Source organism: Zootoca vivipara, chromosome 2 (genome assembly GCF_965207765.1).
Source record: "Zootoca vivipara chromosome 2, rZooViv2.hap1.1, whole genome shotgun sequence".
NCBI lineage: Eukaryota > Metazoa > Chordata > Lepidosauria > Squamata > Lacertidae > Zootoca > Zootoca vivipara.
In genome coordinates, this window is record NC_142584.1 from 120,239,118 (window position 1) to 120,256,171 (window position 17,054).

Genomic DNA, 17,054 nt, shown 5'->3' on the forward strand with positions numbered 1-17,054 from the left:
TTGCCAACCTGAAAAGTAAAGCTTTATTCTCAATGAATTGGGTAAGGCATATTTTTTTAAATCACAAATAGCTAACAGGACACTGTGGTCAATGGCTTTAAAAGCCACTGAGAGATCCAGCAGAACCAGGGAACAGGTTTTAGCTTTGTCCCTCACCTGCCAGAGATAATCAACCAGCGCCAACAAGGCGGTCTCAGTCTGATGGCAGGGCCTGAAACCCAACTGGAACAAATGCAGTCCAAATGGTCCACTTCCTCCAGATGTGCCAGGACTTATTCTGCAACCAAACATACATTTAAATTGTTATTCCCGTGTGAGTTTGCTGATGTCTTCTAAGCGTTCCGCTATTAGTGAAGCTCTTTCCTCAATCCATTCATTCAAAAGGTTTCTCCCTCGTGTGAATTTGTAGATGTATATTAAGATTTCCACTGTGACTGAAGCACTTTCCACACTCAAAACATTTATATGGTTTATCTCCTGTATGAGTATATTGATGCATTCTTAGTGATTCTCTATGACGGAAGCATGTTCCACACTCAATGCATTTAAATGGTTTTTCCCCTGTGTGAGTTCGTAGGTGTATGGTAAGTTTTGCCCTTTCACGGAAGGTCTTTCCACCCGTCATACATTTAAATGACTTTTCCCCTGTGTGAGTTAGTTTATGTCTTCTAAGGTTTCCACTACGATTGAAGCTCTTTCCACACTCTATGCATTTAAAAGGATTCTGCCCTGTGTGAGTTTGTTGATGGTTTTTAAGGTCTCCACTCTGACTGAAGCCCTTTCCGCACTCCATGCATTTAAAAGGTTTCTCCCTCGTGTGAATTTGTAGGTGTGCATCAAAGCTCCCACTCTGACTGAAGCACTTTCCACACTCAAAACATTTATATGGTTTATCTCTTGTATGAGTACCATAGCTGCCAAGTTTTCCCTTTTCTCGCAAGGAAGCCTATTCAGCATAAAGGAAAATCCCTGTAAAAAAGGGATAACTTGGCAGCTATGATGAGTACATTGATGTATTCTTAGAGATTCTCTATGACGGAAGCATGTTCCACACTCCATGCATTTAAATGGTTTTCCCTGTGTGAGTTAGGTTATGTCTTCTAAGGTTTCCACTACAATTGAAGCTCTTTCCACACTTCATGCATTTAAATGGTTTCTCCCCTGTGTGAGTTCGCTGATGGATTCTTAGCGTTCCGCTATCACGGAAGCTCTTTCCACACTCTATGCATTTAAATGGTTTTTCCCATGTGTGAGTTCGCTTATGTCTACTAAGGTTTCCACTACAATTGAAGCTTTTTCCACACTCCATGCATTTAAATGGTTTTTCCTCTGTATGAATTCGATTATGTCTTCTAAGCGTTCCACTGTCTCTGAAGCTCTTTCCACACTCTATGCATTTAAATGGTTTTTCCCATGTGTGAATTTGTTGATGGCTTTTAAGGTCTCCATTGCAACTGAAGCTCTTTCCACACTCCATGCATTTAAATGGTTTTTCTCCTGTGTGAGTTCGCTTATGTCTTCTAAGGTTTCCACTATAATTGAAGCTCTTTCCACACTCTATGCATTTAAATGGTTTATGCCCTGTGTGAATTTGTTGATGGTTTTTAAGTTGTCCACTGCAAATGAAGCTCTTTCCACACTCCATGCATTGAAATGGTTTTTCCCCTGTGTGAATTCGATTATGTCTTCTAAGCGATCCACTCTCTCTGAAGGTCTTTCCACACTCTATGCATTTAAAAGGTGTTGACCCTGTGTGTGTTCGCTGATGTATTCTAAGGGTTTCACTATAACTGAAGCTCTTTCCACAATCCATACATCTGAATGGTTTCTCTCCTGTGTGAGTTCGTTGATGTATGGTAAGCTTTCCCCTATCCCTGAAGCTCTTTCCGCACGTCATGCATTTAAATGGTTTCTCCCCTGTGTGAGTTAGATGATGACTTCCAAGTTTTCCGCTGTCACTGAAGCTCTTTCCACACTCCATACATTTAAATGGTTTCTCTCCTGTGTGAGTTCGCTGGTGTCTTCTAAGGGCTCCACTCCGACTGAAGCTCTTTCCACACTCCATACATTTGAATGGTTTCTCCCCTGTGTGAGTTCCTTGATGTTTAGTAGGAGTTCCGCTCCCACTGAAGTCCTTTCCACAATCCATGCCTTCAAATGGTGTCTCCACTGTTTCACTTCATTGAGGTGATGTAAGGGTTTTTACTAACTGAATCGCATTGTACATTCCTCAAATTTAAATGGTTTGTTCATGATTCCTTATGAAAGTACAGATTGTTCTGTCTTCTCTATTGCTTGATTTGGAGTAAGGGGAAAGGAAATCCTGTGGAGAAGAGAACAGACGAATATAACACACATCAAGTGCCTTTAGGACCTTCTCTTACTTTGACATCTCAGACATTCTTCCTTCTTCTATGTTACATTTTTTTTTTAAGGAAATGGAATAATGTCAGATAACAGTAATGCACCATCAACTTTTAATAATCAATGATCAATTACTGTATCTACTCTGGAATTGCCAATTTACATACAGTGGTACCTTGGTTCTCAAACTTAACCCGTTCCCGAATTTCAAAAACCAAAGCGTTCCAAAACCTATGTGCACTTTCCCATAAAAATTAATGCAAAATGGGGGGGGGGCTTCCGGTTTGCTGCGAGCGCCGTCCGGCTGCGTTCGCCTCGAACTCCGAGGTAAACGGCGCCGCGAGGGGGGGGGGAAAGCCGCGAAAAGCGTCACGGCTGCCCGTAAGAGCCTCATATTGAGCTTTATGAGGACGAATGTGCTCAGCAGGGCCTGAATTCCGACTCCTCTACTGGCCGGCAAACTCGACAAGAGTCCCAGCAGAGTGGGGTGGTAGTCGAAGGGGCCATCTTGAGCGTCGCTGTCACCCTCGCGGCAGCAAAGCTTCGTTGCCGCCGGCGGAGAGCAGCAGATTCTTCCAACGAAAAGAAATCGAAATTGGGAACCGTGAGTAAAGGATTCAAAAAAAATTTTTAATTGATGGAATTGGACACGGAAGAGGTATAAAAAGGAAGCCGACCTCTTCCAGTTGAGAGACTGTGATACAGTAACCGATCCCCTGCCGCGAAGGGGAACGAATTAAATAATTTATTAACAATTGGCTTAAAAGAAGTACCCCCAGGGAACCAGATCTAGCGAACCCTGAGTGAAGGAAGTGTGAAAAAGAAGAAGAAGAATGTAATTAAAAAGAAATTAAAAGAAAGGACATTTGGACTGGGATACAAAGTGAACAACTAAAAAAAAAAAGTGAGGTGATTGCAAGAGAATTAAAAGACAAAGTAACCAGTTTGGGCAACAAAATGGAATACAAAGTTATGGAATGAGCCCTCCGACATTTCCTGTAGTGCAACTGGTTGGTTTCCCACGGGACTAGAGCAGATAAGATGGCTTCGGACACAGCAGCTGCAAAAGACCAGCCTTGGCACAAGATATTTGCAGAGCTACATGACATCAGAAAGGGTTTGAACTTGTATACCACATTGCTGCGGGAATGCGCTCTGACACTGAACCAGGAGAAACAATCAAGAGAGGATAATGGAGAAAGCTGCACAGAAAGAGGTATGGACATGGAAATTATTAAATTGGGCATGGAGGAAAAAAAGAAAGTACAAACACTGGACATCTTTATGACAGACGGAGAACTGGCGCAACAGGAAGAGGAAGAAGAAGGATGGCAGAATGTTCCACAAGTGGGAGATGTGGAACAGAAAAAGGACTGGATTCAAGAACTCCTCAAAGGGAAGTAATAGTACCACTGTATTCTGCTCTGGTCAGACCTCACCTGGAGTACTGTGTCCAGTTCTGGGCACCACAGTTCAAGAAGGATACTGACAAGCTGGAACGTGTCCAGAAGAGGGCAACCAAAATGGTCAAAGGCCTGGAAACGATGCCTTATGAGGAACGGCTTAGGGAGCTGGGTATGTTTAGCCTGGAGAAGAGAAGGTTAAGGGGTGATATGATAGCCATGTTCAAATATATAAAAGGATGCCATATAGAGGAGGGAGAAAGGTTGTTTTCTGCTGCTCCAGAGAAAGGGACACGGAGCAATGGATTCAAACTACAATAAAGAAGATTCCACCTAAACATTAGGAAGAACTTCCTGACAGTAAGAGCTGTTCGGCAGTGGAATTTGCTGCCAAGCAGTGTGGTGGAGTCTCCTTCTTTGGAAGTCTTTAAGCAGAGGCTTGACAGCCATATGTCAAGAATGGTTTGACGGTGTTTCCTGCTTGGCAGGGGGTTGGACTGGATGGCCCTTGTGGTCTCTTCCAACTCTATGATTCTATGCCCTTTATTTCTCAGGGTCAGAATTCCTAATGACTTGTTTGTCATGGGTAGGCAAACTAAAGTCGGGGGCCGGATCCGGCCCAACTGTCTTCTAAATCTAGCCCGTGGACAGTCCGGGAATCAGCGTGCTTTTCCATGTATTTAAAATGAATCTCTGGGTTATTTGTGGGGCATAGGAATTCATTCATTCCCCCCAAAAAAATACAGTCTCGCCCCCCCCCACAAGGTCTGAGGGACAGTGGACCAGCCTCCTGCTGAAAATGTTTGCTGACCCCTGTCCTAATTCTTTAAATGTTTGGTTGCAAGTATCTTTGGGTTTCCCTGGTAATATAAAGTGACTAACAAAATCAGTCAGTCATAATAATGGACTACAAGAACCCTTGAATTTCAGTAGCAATCTTCCTGATCCCTTCAGTCCCACAGACATGAAATTTCATATAGTTGTAATACTGGAAATCTGGTGGTATGGAGAGGAGTGGGACGTAGTTATCTCTGCATAAAGGTTTTTTAAAAAGGTATCTCTGCCTACAACCTGCCTAGCAATGGTCAGGGAAGGGCAGACTGGAGGCAATGTCTCTCCACAGAAACATGGGTAAATGGGTGAAATTGCAGATGGCAAGCGATAAATGGGTCATCCTCTCAATGCAGCAGGGCTTTCGATGTTTTTACGTAGTGAAATGTCTCACTGCATACTCAAAGGACTTACCTCCAAATTTCCCCTTCACGTTTATGTATTTTTCTTTTTCTTGTAAGATGTGCTTAGACTTGTGAATAAGTGTCTCTCCTGTGTGGAACAAGTAAAAGAGAAATGCTGTTCATGTCATATGTGACTGTCAAAGTATTAAGAAAAATTCATCTTTTGAATAAAAGACCTAGACAGCATCTTAAAAAAAGAGAGACAGGCATTGTCTATCCTGATAACGGGTCTTTGCCCTTGAAGCACCCCAGACTGGGAAGGTGCATGCATTTACTGTCTATGGGTTGTGTCTCAGCTTGTAAATCCCTCTGACATCGCCTAAACCAAAAAAGGTATAGAAAGGCTGTCCAGATGTAAATTATATACAAATCCTGAAAGAATTTTCATAGCACCTCCAGTCATGTTTTTTTGAATAGTGGACCACATTATCACCGCCAATTAACCATGCAGTGGAACTGAGGCTTAGAACTGAAAGCCTGCGAGACGCAAACAGGTTTCTGGCCCTTCCTGGAAGAAGATTCCAGAAGCAAAGACCTGCTCTGGACAACCCTCTCTCCTTCCTCTCATCAACTTCCTGTCCTTTCCTCCTCAGCTTGACCAATGGCCTGGCTTGGTGTAACGCAGCAGCAGCAGCAGTCCCGCTTCTGGAGCCCCCAGCAGCAGCTGGCCTGGGCAGGCAGGGGGGAAGGAGAGTCCAGCTTCCAGGGAGGAGGGGTGGGTGGGGAATTGGACCCGGGAGCCCATTGTCAGGGATCCCTCTCTCCAAGGCAGGTTTCTGGGCAGGAGGGAAAAGCCAAGGCAGCCCCTCCGGAGATTCCCCCGCCAGCGCCCAAGTGGAGAGGCCTCCCTTCCAATGGGCAGCGTCTCTTTCTCTCTCGGCACTCCCTGCCAATGCTGGACGGGGCTTTCCTCCCCCAGGGGAGGCTTCCCTTCCTTCCTCCCCCCCTTCCTCTGCCCCCCTCCCTTCACCCGGCCCGGCTCACCCTTCGCCCTGCGCGCAGAATCTCTCTCGAGCGCACCGACCTCTCCATCCGGAGGAGCCTCCCAAGACGAGGGGGGAGGGGGGAAGAGACGGAAGTTGGTGAGGGAGGGGTCTCTTTCAAGGCCTCTCTAGGCATCTCGGCCCTCTCGCTTCCGTAACCCCTTCCATGAACTCTCCTTCTCTCCAGCCAAAAGAGGCGCGCGCAGCCAGGAGCGCCCTTGGGATTCCTGCCAGGGGGAAATGGGGGGTGCGTCCCGTGGGGCGCTTGTTTGGGGGCTTCTGTTTGGAGATGGGAGACTTCATAGGGGCGCCTATAATGATAATGATGATGATGATGATAATAATAATAATAATAATTTTATTGTTTGTAGGCCACCCACCTGACTCGGTTTCCCAAGCCACTTTGGGTGGCTCCCAACAAAAAATAGTAAAAAAAATAGTACAACACCAAGCACTAAAAACTTCCCTAAACAATACGTGCCAAAACTTTTGTAAATCTTTATCTCCTTGACATCTTAAGGAAGGGTGTTCCACAGGGAGGGTGCCAATATCAAGAAGGCCCTCTACCTAGTTGCCTGTAAATTTGCTTCTCCCACTGAGGGAACCGCCAGAAGACCCTTGGAAGAGGACCTGTGTCTGGGCTAAACGATGGGGGTGGGGGTGGGGCGTTTAGGCCTTTAAAGGTCAGCACCAACAGTTTGAATTCTACTCGGAAACGTACCGGGACTCAATTTACCTCCTTTAGGACTGGTGTTATATGGTCCCGGCAGCCACTCCCAGTCACCAGTCTTCGGCTGCATTCTGGATTAGTTGTAGTTTCCGAGTCACCTTCAAAGGTAGCCCCACAAAGAGCGCATTGCAATAGGCAAAGGGTGAGGTAAGCAGAGCATGCACCACTGGCAAGGCAGTCTGCAGACAGGTAGGGTCTCCGCCAACATACCATGATAAAACAAATGATATTTATTATTATTATTATTATTATTATTATTATTATTATTATTATTATTAAACTTTAGAGGACATCTGAAGGCAGCCCTGAATAGGGAAGCTTAAGGTTTAATGTTTTATTATGTATTCATAAGTGGCTGGGTTCAAAAAAATTGTTGTTGTTATGCCTTCAAGGAGAAAAAGAAACATGTGTGATTCTTCAAAGGAGATGGTGCAATGCAGACCCTGCAGTTCTGGGTTCCTTACTTGGCAGCTGGACTGCGGGCATCCAGGTCCCTGCCAATGGGTCCCAGCAGAGGCGTTTTGGGGGTGGGGAAGTCCCTTTGTCCTTTTCTCCCCCCTCCTCCCTCTCACCACCACCTTCCCCCATGCAGCATCTTATTTTTGTCTTCCCTTGCCACCCGCCTCTGGTTACAAACACCTCGGGTTACAAACACTTTGGGTTACAGACTCCGCTAACCGGGAAGTAGTACCGGTACCTCAGGTTAAGAACTTAACTTCAGGATGAGAACAGAAATCATGCCGCGGCGGCCTGGTGGCAGCAGGGGGCCTCCTTAGCTAAAGTGGTACCTCAGGTTCAGAACGGTTTCAGGATAAGAACGGACCTCCGGAACGAATTACTGTAAAATCGTAACCAGAGGTACCACTGTACTGCAATTTAAAGAGGGGGACAGATTGTCCACTGTCACCCCTCCTCCCTTTTCAAACACACACACCCCACCAGCTTCGCCTAATTGACCCAGAAATGTCTGATTTAGGGGTGACACTTCAGGTTCATTTTGGATCTCAAGGCCCATAGAGCAGGGGTCCCCAAACTAAGGCCCGGGGGCCTGATGCGGCCGAATCCCCTTCTAAATCCGGCCCATGGACGGTCCGGGAATCAGCATGTTTTTACATGAGTAGAATGTGTCCTTTTATTTAAAATTCATCTCTGGGTTATTTGTGGGGCATAGAAATTCGTTCATATATTTTTTTCAAAATATAGTCCGCCCCCCCCACAAGGTCTGAGGGACAGTGGACCGGCCCCCTGCTGAAAAAGTTTGCTGACCCCTGCCATAGAGCTACAAGCGGAATAGTAGCCCCTGCCATTGTTGCATGGGAACTGAAAGTGATGGCGAAGGGCTATTTTTGTAGAGGTTTCAGCTTTTGGGATTTACACCACCCAGAGGGAAGGCAATGTTAAAAAGTGTGGGGAGAGGATGGAGCCCTGAGCCACCTCACAAGTGAGCACCCAGGGGTCACCCCCAAACTACTTTCAGGACACGGCCCAGAAGGAAGGAGTGGAACCACTGCCTAACAGTGCCCCTAACTCCCAACCCTCCTAGACCGTCCAGGAGGATATGTTAGCCATTGTAATGTCATTTCCTTGGGAATGTATTTCACAAAGCACAGGTGGCATTGGGGAAACGAGGTGGCACATGCTTGGTTAATTCAGATCACTGTGTCTTGACTGCTGAGAGGTGTAGGGACTTTGTGTACACAATGACTGAAGGAGTTTGTAAATAATACTCGTGGTTCAACTATTGCCAGCCTGAACAGTAAAGAACCATAATCAGTGAATTTGATAAGGCATATATTTTTTATCGCAAATAGCTAACAGGATTCCATGGTCAATGTTATTAAAAGCCACTGAGAGATCCAGCAGAACCAGGAAACAGCTGTCCCTAGCCCGCCAGAGATAACCAACCAGCGCCACCAGGGCAGTCTCAGTCCAATGGCAGGACCTGAAACCAAACTGAAACAAATGCAGTCCAAATGGTCCACATCCTCCAGATGTGGTTATTTTGCAACCACACATACATTTAAATTTGGGCACAATAAGGAAATTTTGCTCATGGTATGACTATTCTCCACCTTCCCATTTCAACTCTCTGGCACCCTATCTGCATAACCTAGCAATTCTAAATTATAGGTGCGCTTTTACTCTCGTAAGATTGAATGTATTGACCTCGGCTGTACTTGAGGGACAATTCCAACATATTCCAAATGAAAAATCTCCCTGTGGATATGGCAGTCCCCAATCGGTGGCACATGCCCTCCTGGCTTGCCCTCTTTATAGAGGCTTGAGGAATGAGATTATCACCTCTCTTTTATTGTCCATTCTGCATTGCCCAACCACTGCCACATTGTCCTTTCTCTTAGCAGAACAGGATGAGCAGGTGACAGCAAAGGTTGCAAGGTTTTCAGCTGGGGCAATCAGAATAAGATCCACCACTTGACTATTGATTCAAAGCCCCGAAATGTATTTTATATAATTAACTTTTTATTTCTACTCTTTGTATATTGTATTGTTGTTTTATCGCTATGGCCAATGGCTGACGCAAAGAAAGATTCATCCATTCGTTCATTTAAATGGTTTTCCCTGTGTGAGTTTGCTGGTGTCTTCTAAGCGTTCCACTCTGACTGAAGCATTTTCCACACTCCATGCATTTAAATGGTTTCTCCCCTGTGTGAATTTGTAGATGTACATTAAGGCTTCCACTCTGACTGAAGCATTTTCCACACTCAAAACATTTATATGGTTTATCTCCTGTATGAGTATATTGATGCAGTCTTAGTGATTCTCTATGACGGAAGCATGTTCCACACTCCATGCATTTAAATGGTTTTTCCCCTGTGTGAGTTCGTAGGTGTATGTTAAGTTTTGCCCTTTCACGGAAGGTTTTTTCACACGCCATACATTTAAATGACTTTTCCCCTGTGTGAATTCGCTTATGTCTTCTAAGGTTTCCACTACAATTGAAGCTCTTTTCACAAACTATGCATTTAAATGGCTTCTCTTCTTTGTGAGTTCGTTGATGGTTTGTAAGGTTTCCACTATCATTGAAGCACTTTCCACATTCTATGCATTTAAATGGTTTCTCCCCAGTGTGAGTTCGCTGATGTCTTTTAAAGTTTCCACTCTGACTGAAGGTCTTTCCGCACTCCATACATCTAAATGGTTTCTCACCAGTGTGAGTGCGATGATGTGTATTAAGGTGCTTACTCAAAAGGAATCTCTTTCCACACTCCATACATTTATATGGTTTCTCCCCTGTGTGAGTTCCTTGATGTTTTGAAGGAATTCCACTCCCACAGAAGTCCTTTTCATAATCCATACCTTGTTTAAATGGTGTCTCCACTGTTTGAGTTCATTTTTATTCCTAATGAAATCTCTGATGGCCCCTTTGAATTCTGACTGCCTTCTCCATCACCTGGTTGGGAGTTGGGGGAAAGGAAATCCTGTTAGTGTTTCAAGAGAGGGAACAAAGCAATGGCACCTTCTCTTGTGTTAACATTTCTTTAACATTTCATACATGCTCCCTTCTCCCGTGTTCCTTTAAAAAAAGAAAATAAATCTAGCCCCCTGCAATGCAGGAATGTTTTGCCACACATGGGTCTCCAACTCACAACCCTGAGATTAAGAGTCTCATGCTTTACTGAGTGGACTGAGTTTAAAAGCTTTACTTCCAGGAACTTGATGTAAACATCATAGAAAGAATAAACGACACAATGCCTCAGTTATGCAGGCCTTTTCTTACTCACTCTGGTCTCATTATAAGGCCCTGTACCATATATTTCCCCTTCATGGATCAATGCCTTGTCGTGGCGAAGGGGCTTGAATAACTCAGAGAAGCTATGAGCTATGCCATGCAGGGCCACCCAAGATGGACAGGTCATAGTGGAGAGTTTTGACTAAACGTGATCCACCTGGAGAAGGAACTGGCAAGCCACTCCAGTATCCCTGCCAAGAAAACTCCATGGACAAAGACAACAGGCATATAAAAGTTATGACGCTGGAAGATGAGCCCCTCAGGTCGGAAGGCGTCCAACATGCTACTGAGGAAGAGCGGAGGACAAATACAAGTAGATTCAGAGCTGATGAAGCAGCTGGGCCAAAGCCAAAAGGACGCTCAGTTGCGGATATGCCTGGAAGCGAAAGGAAAGTCCGATGCTGTAAAGAAAAATAATCCTTGGAAAAGACCCTGATGTTGGACCAAACTGCGGGAGGCAGTGCAAGACAGGAGTGCCTGGTGTGCTATGGTCCATGGGGTCACGAAGAGTCGGACACGACTAAACGACTAAACAACAACAACCATATATTTGCCGAAAAACTAGCTTTTCCACTTAAAAAAAATCAAAATTAATTCTCCCTAGGGTTTCCCCTGAGATGTTGCCAAATTCACTCACAATGCCATTTTTACACCCCAAAACCAAGGACATGTGAGGAATTTTCCTGACATATGGGAAGCCTAACTCTGCCCCTCTCTATCCTGCTTCTTGCTGCATCTTCGCAACACCTGAAGGAATTTGTGTCTGCCTGCAAAGCAACTCAACATTTTGAAGTTTTATCCAAAGACAGTGATTCAGTCACAAATTCAGCTCCCAGGAAGGAACGGGTGTGTGATTTGGACCCACTCGCTTTTTCGGAGATCCATCTCTCAGCGGACTTGGAGCAGAGTCAGATTCCTAGGCAGCAGGAGGGAGAAGCCGAGGAAGACCCCTCCAGGCAGGGGTGCCAAATTGAATAAAATATTATGGGAGGGTCGAGTAGGCAGCGGACCCGTTCTCTGTCTCCACCCCCCCCCCAACACTGCTCGATTGGGCTTTTCTTGTTCTTGGCCCAGGGATGCTTCCATTCCCGCCCCCCCCGCACCCTCTGCCCTCCCTCCCTGAAACTCTCCTGCGCCCAGAAACCTCCCTCGGCACAGCTCACCCCTCGCCCTGCGCGCGCCAAGTCTCTCCCGAGCGCGCCCACATCTCCATTCGCAGGAGCCTCGCAGGGAGGGGGGAGAGCAGGGGGGGGGGGTCTCTATCCAGGCGTCCCTCGCGTCCTTTAACCCTTAGGCGGCCTCCCTCTGTCCGTCTCTGCAGCCGAAAGGGACCCCCCCCCAAGGCACAACACAGATGCGCGGAGCCCGGAGCGCCCCGAGAGATTCCCGGCCGACGCGTCGCGAGGAGTCCGGAACCCGCAGAGGGGCGTCAGGTTTGGGGTCCCGGTTCCACTTCCCTTTAGGGTGGTCGCAAGTAACTGCTGTCTCCCAACCCTTCCCATCCCTCCAGCAAAACAGCAACAAGTGGAACGGAGAAGGGTCACCTTCTTCCCTCGCCGTTTTTCCAGGGGTCTCTTTCGCTGCCGCTGCCGGGGATCGAACCTGCGGCCTTCTCACTAAATAAACGAGATTGCATATAGCTTGCTGGGGGGAGGGGCGTGTTTCAGGATTTCCGCTTGGGTGGGCCTATCGAGCTGCGCTTCCTAGAGAGGCAGGAAGGGTTTTGTGTATTTTTGCAGGGGGAGGGAAGTGGCAAAGTTGGAGGGGAGGGAGGGGGTCTCCATGCACATCCCCAGAAGAGAAGCAGGCCGGTTGAAGGGAAGAAAGAGGTGCAGCATATTTGGGCGTGGGAGGGGTGTGTGTGAAAGATTTGCTTTTCCTCCCCCTGAGCCTACAAACGGGGCAGCTGGAAGGGGAGGGAGGATTGGCGGAGGGGGAAGAGAGGCAAGTAGGATCCGGGGGGTGGGGGTGGGAGCCAGGCAATCCGGCTGCAAAATAGGGCCCTCCTCCCCCAACAAGGTTTGCATTGCAATATCCTCTTTGAAGCAGAGAGATCAAGCCAACATCCCTAGGGGATAGGAGGGGGGGGCGAGGGGGGGCTGTCTGAGACTAAACAGAAAAGGGTGCTCCCTGCCCCCATGCAACCTAACTGCAAATAGGTTTGCAGCCCCCATCATGTGCAAGCTTACTCAGAAGTCAGCCCTACTCCATTCAAAGGGGTTGCAGCCCCATTCCACCTAGTGATGCTAAGTTGCTCTGTTCCAGCCTCCATCTCCCCTCTCACCACTGCCCCCTTTTGCCTGCCCACCCCCTCCATTGCTCCTTCCAGGCCCTGCCTCAGTGGGCTCCTGGTAGAGCCAGCTGCCCATGGTGGAGATCGGGAGGGCAAGTTTGGGTGTGGGTGTGTGTCTGCTTTGGTGCAGGGGTAACAGCTGGATTCGGAGAGAGGGAGGAGATCTTGAAGTGGGGGGGGGTGAGAGAGGGACAACATTAAGGGAAACCGGCCTCTGGAGCTTCCTTAGTAAGAAAGAGGCTGATGTGAGAAGGAGGTAAAAGGAAACAATAATTTGCTTATTGAGAAGGGGAAGCAAATTCCAGATAATGTCCACCTTTGCTTAATATTTGTTCCCCGGCCAAAGGTCTGCCATCTGTGTAAATGTCTCCCACCCTAAATAAATCTGTCTTTCTCCATTGTTCACATCAAAGACCTGCTCCCTGCTTTGAAGTGCATCTTGGAAACAGGTGAAGGAGTCCGAGAAGTGGTAGCGCAATGGCCTCCGAGACACCCTCTGAACGGTCTCTTCTTATAAGTGGAATGGAAAGAGGAGCCAGGCAGCTTCCTCAGGTAGCAAAGGAGCAACGGGAGCAGGGAGGAGGGAAGAGGCACAGATGGGACAACCCAGCTTCCCTCTGTGTTGAGTGGGGATGATGGGGATCTAAGAGAAGCTCTGTTTTATTCTTCCTCTTCTTCTTCCAGGCCCTCTTGACCTTTGTGGAGGTGGCTGTGTTTTTCACGGAGGAGGAGTGGGCTCTGCTGGATCCAGGCCAAAGAGCTCTGTACAAGGAAGTCATGGAGGATAATTATGAGATGGCAGCCTCTCTATGTAAGGGCACATTTTTATTCCTCTACGCCAGGGGTCTGCAAACTTTTTCAGCAGGGGGGCCGGTCCACTGTCCCTCACACCTTGTGGGGGGCCGGACTATATTTTGATAAAAAATATGAATGAATTCCTATGCCCCACAAATAACCCAGAGATGCATTTTAAATAAAAGGACACATTCTACTCATGTAAAAACATGCTGATTCCCAGACCGTCCGCGGGCCGGATTTAGAAGGTGATTGGGCCACATCCGGCCCCCGGGCCTTAGTTTGGGGACTCCTGCTCTAGGCTGTTAGATGTTGGAGGTGTGAATCTGCTGTTTAAGCCATTCATTCATGCCATGTAGGAGCAAGCAGAGCCACCCCGGCCTCATCTTGTTTTAAAGCCATCCATGTTTGTGGCCATCACTGCCCCCTGTGGGAAATTTTCTGAGTGCATGTTCTGGAAGTTGGGCAATAGGGGCAGTACAGGATTCCTTTTGGTGTACCGACCTCCCTGCTGCACCAAGGATTCCCTGCCTGAGCTGCTTCTCCTGGAGACACCTAGTTTGGTTGTCCTCTGGGATTTTAACATCAATGCTGACACGACCTTACAAGGGGCCACTCGGGACTTTGTGGAAAGCATGGCCTCCATGGGGCTGTCCCTGAATAGGTTTGGCTCAACTCATAGCCACGGACATGCCTTAGACCTGGTGTTTACCTCTATGGATGTGGGTGATCTGACGCTAAGTAAAAGTGAAACAAAAGAAGTGCCATGGTCAGATCACTTCCTGGTGCAACTGGACTCCTGGAAAAGGCTAACTACAATAGTATTATTATTATTATTATTATTTTCAACACACTTTTAAGAGTACCTGTTTCCCTGGAGTTTCTTACTTTAGTTTAGCATGGGTCAGTTGGGTCAGTGACAAATTTTCAAGTGATGTATCTGTTCCGATATGTGATCCCTTTTCATTGGATCATTGAATTGTAGAGTTGGAAGGGACCCCAAGGGTCATCTAACCCAACCTCCTGCAATGCAAGAATCTCAACTCAAGCATCCATGACAGATGGCCACCCAACCTCTGCTTAAGAACATCCAAGGAAGGAGAGTTGAGTCCACAACCCCCAGAGAGAGTCTGTTCCATTGTTGAACAGCTCTTACCGTCAGAAAGTTCTTCCCGGTGTTTAGTCGGAATATTATTATTATTATAATTATTATTATTTTGTATCTTGGATTTGAGGTCATAGATATATGCATTGATTTGAAATGGCTTTATATTTTGCGGCCCAAAGTAACTAATATTGTCTCTTTCCCTGAAAGTATTGGACCTCAATTCCTGTCGGGAAGAAAGACGAGATCCATTAATCCAGAATCCCAAAGAAGAGGAGATATCAGCAGGTAGGTGCTTAGTTGATACTGTAGGATATTCAGAAACTAACTTCAGATTCAGCTGAGGAGGGAGAGAAGTAGAGAGACATGCCTGAAAATGGTAAAACCAGAGAAGCTGAGATCTGGGCTTGAACTGCAATGAGAGTCTCTGCTTCTACCTTGCAATTTGAATGACATTTTATTTTTCTGCCTCAAAACAGGTAATGGGCAGGAGAGTGAGAATTATTATGAGCCATCCATGGTGGCTGTAGAAAACATGGAGCATGAAGCACAGAATGAGACCTTTGCAAATCAACAATCAACCGAAAGGTATGTAGGAAATATGTTGAAGAACTGGAAAAAGAACTCCCTTACTACTCAGGACACTGGTGTCCATGTATTCCTGAAGCCACAGGAAGTAGCAGTGTAGACTGTGAAAAGAGCTTCAGTCAGAGTGGAAGCTTTAGTTTACACCAAAGAACCATAGCTGCCACGTCTCCTGTTTTTCGCAGGAAACCCCCGTTTTTAAATCTGTTTCCCGCTGCTATTCCTAATGGGAAAATATCCCGCAATTCTCCCGATTTACAAGGAAGATCTCTCCTCTTTCGAGATGGGAGACTTTGCGAATGGGATCCACTTCCCGCGCTAAGCAGGGGGGCGTGTTTCGGCCCCCTGCTCCAGCCAGCCTATCCCTGCTGCCGTGCTGTGCCGAGCCTCTTGGCTGACCAATAGAGCCGGCTGGGGGGCGGGGTTTGACTACATTTAGGCCGGCACGGCAGCATTTCAAACCCTCTTTCTGCTGCTGCACCATATCGGATCTGCATTGTGTCCTCTGTGCGGGTCAAGTTCTTTCAGTCCACGTGGCTTCCTACCCCCGCCTTCCAATAATACGTCCCCTGCCTTCGGAGGGGATTTTTCTGCAGCCTCTGCTGAGCCTCCTTACCTTCCTCCTTCTCTCGTGGCTATATATTGGCTTGGTAGCTGTTGTGAGAGTAGCTCAGTCAGAGTGTGTGTGTGTGTGGCGGGTAATTATTATTATTGCTCTGCAGTGTTTGCCCTATCTCCGCAGAATATTGTGTGCTGGTGTGCGTGGCTGGGGGGTGGCTGTAGAAGCCTGGGTGAGCATAGTTGAGTGTGAGGGGGAGGCTAACTGACTGTCCACGCTTCTTTCTGTGAAGGTCTTTTGGGCTCACAGTATTTGCTCTGTGCTGCTGATTGCTGCCTCCCCGCCTCTTTTATCTCCACAGGGGATCTCCGCAGCCCCCCCTTCTCAATTCGGCTGCCCCCCTCCCTCCGCTACTTTTGCGTTTAGTGGGGGCCTCCTGGGTTTCCCCTGCTTTGCCCATTGCTTTAAAATCGGCTGCTTGCTTTCGTTGGAGAACGGAGAACGTGGCGGGTCGCCGTCTTGTCCAGTGCCTATTTTGTTTACTTGAGTTGGGGGGGGATTCCCTGCCTGGGGGAATTCCTTGCCAGCAGCTGCCCTGTCCTCATTGCTGGGGGGGGGGAGTGTTGTTTTACGTGCTATTGAGGGGAACACAAGTATGTCAGCCTCCTTTATTTTCTGATTCCTACAACTTTTAAGCAACTGTGCACATATTCAGAATTGGTAATTCATTGGGAGGGGGTCTCCCCACATTGTTAATTTTTAAGTTGCTATTATAAGGAAGCAGCTCCTGTCGGCCAGGGAGGCTTCTCAGTTGCGTTGCTCGCCAATAGGAGTCTGAGAACGACTGGGGGGGCGGAGCTTGCATGCCTTGTGCTGAGAAAATTGGCTGCATTGCCTGGGGACTCGCTTTTGCTTCAGCGCTTCCCAGCGGTGTGGTTTCCTTGCTGCTGTGTCCCTTTTCCAGGTCGCTGCGCTGTGGGAACCACCGATTGAGGCTTCGTTTGGCTGCTGGCTGCGCTTTCTGCCTTTGGCCTTTGGCTCGGAGGCGCTCCAACGGCCCACCCTTGCCAGGGAAAATAAGGTATGTCTGGAGCAGAGGTATGCCTGGGCCTGGGCCTTTGCCTCCCCCCCGCCCGACACATGGCCCGATTGGCTGGGGGTGGGGGGGAACGCTTTGGGATTCTCTTTTAGAAGTGGATTCCACCCCTTTTTTTAAAGGGCCCAATTTCGCCCCTGCAGCGGCGTGGGCCG

At 47.5% G+C, this 17,054-nt stretch overlaps 3 protein-coding genes across 8 annotated transcripts in view; 1 reads left to right on the forward strand and 2 right to left on the reverse strand.

The window, feature by feature from the left end:
- Positions 1-12,128, reverse strand: LOC118081332 (uncharacterized). 4 transcript variants are annotated; one of them, XM_088664178.1, is made up of 4 exons: positions 12,011-12,128; positions 10,034-10,127; positions 5,013-5,090; positions 1-2,323 (listed from the first exon to the last, which is right to left on the reverse strand). In XM_088664178.1, exon 4 carries the CDS (start codon positions 2,147-2,149, stop codon positions 1,064-1,066), a length of 1,086 nt encoding a protein of 361 aa, XP_088520304.1. In that variant the 5' UTR covers positions 2,150-2,323; positions 5,013-5,090; positions 10,034-10,127; positions 12,011-12,128; the 3' UTR covers positions 1-1,063. The 4 variants fall into 4 exon arrangements, with proteins under 4 accessions (XP_088520304.1, XP_088520305.1, XP_034963701.2 ...); XM_088664179.1 differs by lacking the exon at positions 10,034-10,127 and having other exon boundaries at positions 12,011-12,100; XM_035107810.3 differs by lacking the exons at positions 10,034-10,127; positions 12,011-12,128 and adding an exon at positions 6,722-6,927.
- The window catches only part of LOC148687224 (uncharacterized), a 24,375-nt gene continuing 15,814 nt past the window's right edge, over positions 8,494-17,054 (reverse strand). Inside the window, exon 2 of the mRNA XM_088662568.1 lies at positions 8,494-10,054. Coding sequence (XP_088518694.1) covers positions 9,282-10,054 — 773 coding nt within the window. The 3' untranslated portion in view covers positions 8,494-9,281. The remainder of the gene's footprint in view (positions 10,055-17,054) is intronic.
- Positions 12,163-17,054, forward strand: part of LOC118081241 (uncharacterized) — a 12,253-nt gene continuing 7,361 nt past the window's right edge. Inside the window, exons 1-6 of one of the 3 annotated variants that reach the window (XM_035107620.3) lie at positions 12,163-12,295; positions 13,173-13,311; positions 13,444-13,570; positions 14,870-14,947; positions 15,139-15,247; positions 16,768-16,884. In XM_035107620.3, the coding sequence (XP_034963511.3) occupies positions 13,237-13,311; positions 13,444-13,570; positions 14,870-14,947; positions 15,139-15,247; positions 16,768-16,884 (506 nt within the window). In that variant the 5' untranslated portion in view covers positions 12,163-12,295; positions 13,173-13,236. The other 2 variants (XM_088663747.1, XM_088663746.1) reach the window with 2 other exon arrangements.

Coding starts and splice junctions, on each gene's coding strand:
- LOC118081332 (XM_088664178.1), bottom strand. CDS start 2,149: ATGGATTGTGGAAAGGACTTCAGTGGGAGCGGAACTCCTACTAAACAT.